General features: G+C 46.2%; 2 protein-coding genes across 2 annotated transcripts; one reads left to right on the forward strand and one right to left on the reverse strand.

Annotated features, from left to right (window-relative positions):
• Positions 1-558: 558 nt before the first annotated feature.
• On the reverse strand, positions 559-1,643 carry CSUI_000522 (uncharacterized protein). Its single transcript, XM_068060756.1, has one exon. The coding sequence runs from the start codon at positions 1,429-1,431 to the stop codon at positions 1,084-1,086; it is 348 nt and encodes a 115-aa protein (XP_067927273.1). The 5' UTR covers positions 1,432-1,643; the 3' UTR covers positions 559-1,083.
• Positions 1,644-1,840: 197 nt separating this feature from the next.
• Positions 1,841-6,300, forward strand: CSUI_000523 (uncharacterized protein; the record flags this gene model as incomplete). Its single annotated transcript, XM_068060757.1, has 4 exons — positions 1,841-3,623; positions 4,178-4,652; positions 5,320-5,886; positions 6,179-6,300. Coding segments are annotated over exons 1-4 (2,508 nt in total), but the record flags the coding sequence as incomplete, so codon positions are not given.
• Positions 6,301-7,624: the final 1,324 nt, after the last annotated feature.

Consider the following 7,624-nt stretch of genomic DNA (forward strand, 5'->3'; position numbering starts at 1 on the left):
CACACATCAGTTTCCTATGTGTGGATGCGGCTGAATTTTCGGAGAGCTCGTGCCGTGGTTCGCTGCCACCTCGTGAGGCTTATGATTCGCTGACACACGCGCCCGATGGCAACGCTAGCAAGCTCGCCGAGGCTGCGCCGGGGAAGTTCAGCTACCAGAGAATCACATGGCCAAGACGAGACCGAGTACCAGCTACGTCCCGCATGTCATAATAGACACGATGATCAAGTGAAGCCTCTACTATAAGCAAGTAACTATTCTAACCATACTAGACTACTATCTCTAAACTCCTGAGTGACTACTAGTGCTTCACTACGCTGTGCTAACTGTGCCATTTGAGTGTCCGCTACCGTGACTTGAAGTCGGCTACATAAGCAAAACCAGGCAATGAAGTAAACAAGCAACGAAAATAAAATATGGCCAGAATAGGAACGGAGTCGAGAAAATAGTAAAACGTGAAAAAAAAAGCTCCAGGCTGAAAGATAATAAGTCAAGAGCGGAATAGCTTCAAGAAATTACGCCCCGTGCACGTCTTCTATCGCCGCACCGCGCAGACGTCCCCGAATTGCTGGCCGGCAACCCTACGGACATGCCCATTGTTGCCACATTCCGCCGTTTTCTGCTTTTCCTTTTCCTGAAAAAGCGCTACTACCCCTTGTGTACAACCGTACTAAAAACCTGAAACCAAGCAGATCCTCACTTCTGTCCTCAGCCCGTGAAGTCGAGAGAGGGCTAGTGACGTCTCTGTAGCTCGGGGCCCTGTGTTGTGACTCTGCAGATCACCAAATCCGACGCCCGCTGCGTCGTCATCTCAAGCGGCGACAACGTGAGGCAAATGCTGGGGACAGAAGCGTTTCCTTTACTCAGGAGGCCTCGCTAATTTTTCTTTGTACGAGTGCGACGCGTGTGGTAGGGTGAGAGGTAGCCTTTGGTACGAACACGGTGGACAGTCCCGAGAAACCTTCCCCTCCCGAACGCTTTGTTACAGTTCCAGCCCTGACGTCGTCGGCCGTGGAAAGGGCCGCCTGTTGCGCGGAGTCCTCTTCCGTCCACTCTGTCAACTGACCAGGGTACCACGTACAATCAAAGTAGGCCTGGAAACTGTTGTGCCACTGCGGGCACCTGATCGAGGTCCTCGAGTGCCACGAATTGCTCTAACAGCCCGTCGCTTCGCTCGCTACGACACATAAACACCTCCACACACGGCACATGAGGGCACAGAACCTGAGGTCGCTGAACGGTTGGAGCTCCCGCTCGCTGCCAGCAATCACGGGCTTCCACCGAGTGTGGCAGCAACACTTTCTGGGGATGTAGCTGGCACCTCGCCGCACACCGTATCACTGCAAAAGAAAGACTCTGCCCTTGTTTCCCCGGCATACATCCCGTCACACCGTCCACACCGCAGCCGTCAGTAGGATGTTTCTTCACCATGGACAGGAATCGCGTACGGGCGAACGGAGGGGTCGCACACACTCTCCTCCTGATCCGCAGGCCCGGTGTCTCCCCGCAACCGTAGCGGAGCACGCTACAGCCCCGGGCGTCGTGGCACTTGGCGTATCGCAACGATCATGCCCCTACCCGCAACGCTTTCACTTGTCCGTTCCGGACAGTCACAGGAATTCACCGGCTAGGCGGCAGCAGTCCGAGCACTGTCATTCTCGTTGGAACATTGCTACCAAGACACGCTGTACTACGGCGCCGCCCGCTCTCCCCTCCAAATGCGTAGGCAGATGCTTCCCCATGCATGCCCAGGGTCCCCTGCATGCAGCTTCTTCCTCCTACACACCGTGTGTTGGCTAGTACTCCTGCAAAGCCCCAAAAGCGTATCATATTCTTTAGTACTCAAAGAAGATCAGTGATATTCCGTGGAGGCCGTGTACTCCTGACCGAGCTGGCTTTTCCCTAGACACAGCATTAGTCTCTGCTTACTCCTTTGTTGCAGTCCCGTCCTAACTGGTCTCTCATCACTCGCCCACTAGAAATGTCATGAGGAGTACCGGCTACTATTCATTTTCATTTCAGATGGTCTCATTTTTTGACCCCACGTTTGATCCCTTAGCGTCTAAACAGATCAGCACTACAAGCGCACGCCGGACTAACGAAGACTGAGTGACTGGCTGTACGTACACGCGGAATGCCGTAGCCCCACTTAGTGGGTGACCTTTGGAGTTTCGCTTGTCGACTCTCTTGCAGTCATCCGCACAAGCATTCTGCCTTTCTTTCGATCTTAAAGGCTAATATGAAGAAAAATCCAACTATTCCGGGGAGGTGCCCGCTATGGGAATCTGCTTTTTCCTCCTGCGCTGTCTCGTCTCCTCCGAGGAGTCCGAGCGTCGTTCAGCTGTTCTCCATCGTCTCAAACGTCCTCTCATTAGCTCGTACTCCTCTTTTCAAAGAACTGTTCGGAGGGATCTTCTGAGCCTTCATAGTGTGAAGCGTCATCGATGGAGATTCTTTCTTTTTCTCTTGTACCATCTTCTCTTTCTTTTTCAACAAGTACAGGCTAAGCGCTTCGTCTCCTGCGGCAGAGGCGCGAGCTATGGAGATGAACGAGATCTTCTCAAGGCCTTCTCATCGAGTCTTCCGACTTTTCCGAGGCATCTGAAAGGTGAAGGACATACAAGAAAGAGCTACCCAGAAAGGAAACTCTCTTCTACGTCTTTTCTCCATAGCCATCAGCGTTCCATCGCCCGAGCTCCTCTCTTCTTCTTATCATCTGCCCCGTTTTCTCACCCTCCAAACCTTCTAACCACTCCCGCATCTTTCTCTTCCCCTTTGTCTTGCAAATCCTTCTCCCGTCATTGGAATGTTCTTTCTTTGAAAGACACCGGAGGGAGAATAAGAGACAGAACAAGAAGCGGATGCTGTTTCTCTCCTTTTCCTTATCATGAGAAAGAAGAAGACATGTATGACCACCGTACGACGTCTCTGTGCATGGCGCGTAGTCGAAGCCGGCCTATCTATCGTGCTCCACACCCAGGCCTCAAGCAGTTGGTTTTAAGAGAGAAGTTCTGGATGCGCTTTGAGCCCAATAGAAATCGACTCCTCCATACACCAGAATATCAGGAACTTCTCTTCTATTCTCAGCAACATAAAAAGAGAAGAGCCGCTTCCTCCTCAACAGATACACGAACCCTATGTAAAGACAAAGAGGAAGAAGATGACGATGAGGATATAGAAAGAATGGCGAGAGACTTAGATCAGGAAGAAAGAGATCAATTACATAAAAGAGAAGTTGCGTATAAACGCCAGCAGCCGAAGTTCCGCCCTAAGAAGGTTTGGGGAACAGGGCGATGGAGAAAAGAAGAAGGGTATCTCTTAACCTTACTTGATTCTCATCGACAAAAGGTTTTAGATCATGTGAAGAAAAGGATGGAAAGAAAGATCGCTTTTCAAAGACATAATGAAAGACAAAGACGGATGCATGCATCCTCGATGTCAGCACATGATAGTAGTAGCCAGAAAGAGGGAAGATCTCAGGAATCAGAAAGGATACATGACAACTTACACCATAGGAGTTGTCCTAAAACCGCTTTTTCATCTTCAATGCATGAGAAGGAAAGAAAGACGGAGAAACACCAAGAATATCAACTTCGTCTTAATATGATCTATAACTCCCTCAGGTATACACGAAAGAAACGTCTCAGATGCTCTTCGATAGATCTCGATCTGACCTCTCCGGAGTCATAAAAGATTGGCCTCGAGGCCTAAGCGAAGATAGACAAAAAGGAGACCTTCCTTGAATAAGCTTTAGTTTCTAGCTGGAGTGTATGATCAAATGGCGGGTACATATGTATCCAATTGTATGGGCCTATATGTATATACCTCTACCTTTACATATGTATATCTATCTATAACTGTATGTATACTGCTCTTTCTATATGTATGGATAGATAGCGATGAGTCGTAAGCATAGTTGGTTTAGCTCCGTCTCTAATCCTCATTGCCGAACAGTAGGATGGTTGGCCCCTGGCTGCGACTTTTCCTAGATCTGAACTTTCGTCTATTTCTCTCTTTGTCTATGTGTGTACGGCATGTTGCGAGCTATATACTTTCCATTTTCTCACAATAGATCCATCCCTAATACGTATACGGTCTATAATGTGCTCCGAATCAGAAGAGAGGAAGTTTCTTGTTCTTCTTGTTTTATGCCTCATCTTCGTTTTCCTCTCTTCAGCTATTCTTTCGTGATCATGGAGGTTGTCCCTCATTTAGCTTGGCTCGAGCAGAAGCATCAGCGAGATAGCTTGAACGCCTGGAAGCGTCGATGGCATCAGGCGAAAGACGAAGAAGAAGAACAAGAGACAGTCGGAAGAGAGAACAAGAAGAAGCAAAAAAGGAAGACTGAAGAAGAGGATCATGAAGACATAGACTCGAAAAGAAGGTCTTTTACCAACTTCCCATCTTCTTCTTCTCTTTCTTTATTGCAACAAGTCCAGGGACTTCATCGCAAGAAGAAACTCTGGAGAGCTTCTCAGCAGGTTCTGTCGGTGTATGAACAGCAGAGAATGCTACTAGGGAACGTGTCTTTTCTTGATTCTATCGCTCAGAAAAAAAGAGAGCATTTCTATCGTAAACGAACATCGAGAGAAGAAGCCGAAGAAGAAAGACAAATGAATCTCCTCAGAATCGCAGCTGCAAGGACTCGCACGGTATGTACTACAGTTGGGAGTGGAAGAGCCACAAGCAGATGTCTAAACAGAGAAAGATAGATAGTCATCTTGCAAGACGAGAAGGATGGTTAGATAGTTGATGGCAAGAGATACGGGTATCCTTTATACAGAGAATGCAAGAATATCTCTTCGGAATGAGGGATGATGACCTAGATACATAGACCCTCTGAAGCAGTTGTGTTGACTTGGAGTAATAGCGGAGTATCAAAGAGATATCCATCTGTATGACTTATCAGCGTGAGGATCGTGTTTTGTTTCTACCAGAATGCCAGTCATAAGGGGATGGCAGAGTAGAAGTCGACTATGCTTATGCACAGGTTTTTGTCAGGTGTACATACACCTTACGTTTCCGTCAGGTGTACATACACTTCGGGGCTCCTTTGTGGGATTTCAGTGAGAAAGAGGTATGGAGAAGAAGGACCTCAGGAAGTATGCTGCTTTCGCTAGTAGAACAATGAATCATCCGTGTTCGAGAGGGCCATGGAGTTTTCATCGATCCTAACGTTCATATGGAACCGCTACAGTAAAGCTACCAGGTGTACAGACACTTGAAAAAACGTAGTTCCTGTAGAAGCTCTCGTATCTGCTTTCATGAAACTTCACTTTCTTGTGCGGTAAAGAACGCTTGTCTTTCCCAACTTTTCAGGCGTATATACAGTTCGTGGCAGATCTTCATTTTGTCTTTACAAGTTTTGAAGAGCTCCTGACCGACGGCTTAGAAGCCTTACTAAACTTTCATCCAGCCACAGATAAGGAAGACAGAGAACAGCAAGAAAACTCAAGAGAAGATGATGAGACAAGAAGTTATCTCCCTTCTTCTCCGTTCTGTCATCCTCACATGGCAGCGGGAGAAGGGAGAAAAGAAGAGAAGCTATCGTCTTCAGAAGGGAGAGAAGAAGCAAGGCGGGAACTCGAAGATAATACTGCTGCTGAACGAGAAGGGGAAAAAGAAGATTCGAGCCATGACCTCGGATACCAAATGGAAGCCAGAGGAGAAGAAGAAGATCAAGAAGAAGTTGGAGAGAAAAGAGAAAAGGAAAGAGAGAAAGCATGCGTGGATGACAACAAGGTGAAGGATGAAGAGAAGGAAAGAAAGAGAGGACAAGAAATCTGGAGGAGTCAGCAGATACTAGAAGAATTTGTGAGCTCTTTAAGCTTTCAGAAAGGATCGAGATCAGCCGATGATCTTTTCTCTGTATGTTACCTTCTTAAGGTAGGCTATAAGTTCTCTTTTCCTTCTTTCTTCCTTTCTTTCTCCTAAGAATACAACACATGATGAGCTTGTGAGAAGCTTCTTCTTCTCCTCCTCTCTGCGTTCTCCTCTTTTCCCTCGTCTCGTCTCTCTCTCTTCCTCTCTTTCTTCTTCTGCTAAACTTCCCTTTCTTTTTTTCTTTGGTCGGGTCCATTCTTCCTTTTTCCTCCATGAATCGCGAGAGTTGTGTGCTCTGCTGCGTGGATGGTCTCTTTCTTTCTTTCTTTCTCGTTTTCTTTCTTCTTTTCTTCAGAGAAATCCACCTTCACCAAGTCCTGAGGCGCAAGACTTCATTCTTAGAATTGCAGATCTCTTTCATCGCGATTTTATTAGTGAGTCTTCTCATCGACACGCGCCAATCGATCTATGCTTTCGGTCCGTTCTGTGTACTACGTACGCCGATATCTCTCTCTATAGAGACGTATATCTGTATCTATATATATATATATATCTATGTGTATACCCATGGATATCTACGTATAGTTGTATGTATGTGGCTACAGTTCTATACACCACACTTACATAGATACATAGAAAGAAAAGGGATGTTTAGCCGGGAAGGTAGGGTCTAACAGAAACGTATGCATAAAGCCACGCTCATGGATTGAGTGCCTGGACTACCTACATACTTCGTTACATAGATGCGACGGGTGAGAAGAAGACATCCGCCTGTCTACTCCTTCATATATCTATAAGGGGAAAAGGAAGATCGTCCTTTCGTCTCTTCTCGATACTTTGCAGAGAAGATAAAGAAAGCGCGGAAAGAAACAGATGAAAGAAGAGAAGAAGATGGCGTCAAGGGGGGGCAGAGAAGAGAATGAAGGGAGTCACCCGAGACGAAGAAACAACACACGCACTCATGTACCTCTGTATGGAGAATTCTTTCTAAGGAATCCGCTTTCTTTCTTCCTCAGTCTTTCTTCCTTTCTCTCTCACTCTTTCTTTCTTTCTCTCTTTCTAACTCTTTCTTTCTTTCCTAGTTATGTGGGGAGTCATAGAGACAGAGAGAGGGAGAAAGAAGAGAAAAAAGAAGAAGAAGAGAGCTTTTCGTGTAGATAGATATCTATGTGGATATCTCTGCCCCTCGTCATGTTTTGAGACGTATGTTAATCTAGCATGAGAGAGTGTTGGTACTCTTTTACTCTTCTCTCTTCTTGATCTTTCTTCTTCACATAGAAGTCTACAGATAGGACATACAAGCTCCGTCAATGTACACTCTATAGAGAGAGAGAGAGATAGAAAGAGATATATATATGTATTTGTATATATCTGCATGTGTATAGAGAGAAGAATCTTTCTGTATGAACGAGACGGTCCTCATTTCTTCGCTATCACGTCGTCTTTTCTTTCTCTCTTTCTCTTTATCTCTTCTTTCTCTTTTCTTCTTTCTTTTTTCTTGTCTAGATTGTCAGCTGCCTTTTGATATGAGAGATAAAATCTTTGCACTGTATAGACACCTAAGGAGATCACATCCAGACGACGCTTCTCCATCTAGCTCTTCCTCTTCTTCTTCTTCTTCTCCCTTACTCTTATCCTCTTCTTCTTCCTTTTCTTTCGAAGGCGAAGAAGACGCTTGGAGTTTTATCGATCAGAGTTTGTATGAGAGATGGTTAAAGCGCTTCGACTCTCTCTTCAAGCTGAAAGATCGGGGAGGCGCAAATCTTCCCTCTGTGAATCATAGCAGTCTCCTTCATCTACA

The sequence above is a fragment of the Cystoisospora suis genome (assembly GCF_002600585.1).
Source record: "Cystoisospora suis strain Wien I chromosome Unknown contig_191, whole genome shotgun sequence".
Taxonomy (NCBI): domain Eukaryota; phylum Apicomplexa; class Conoidasida; order Eucoccidiorida; family Sarcocystidae; genus Cystoisospora; species Cystoisospora suis.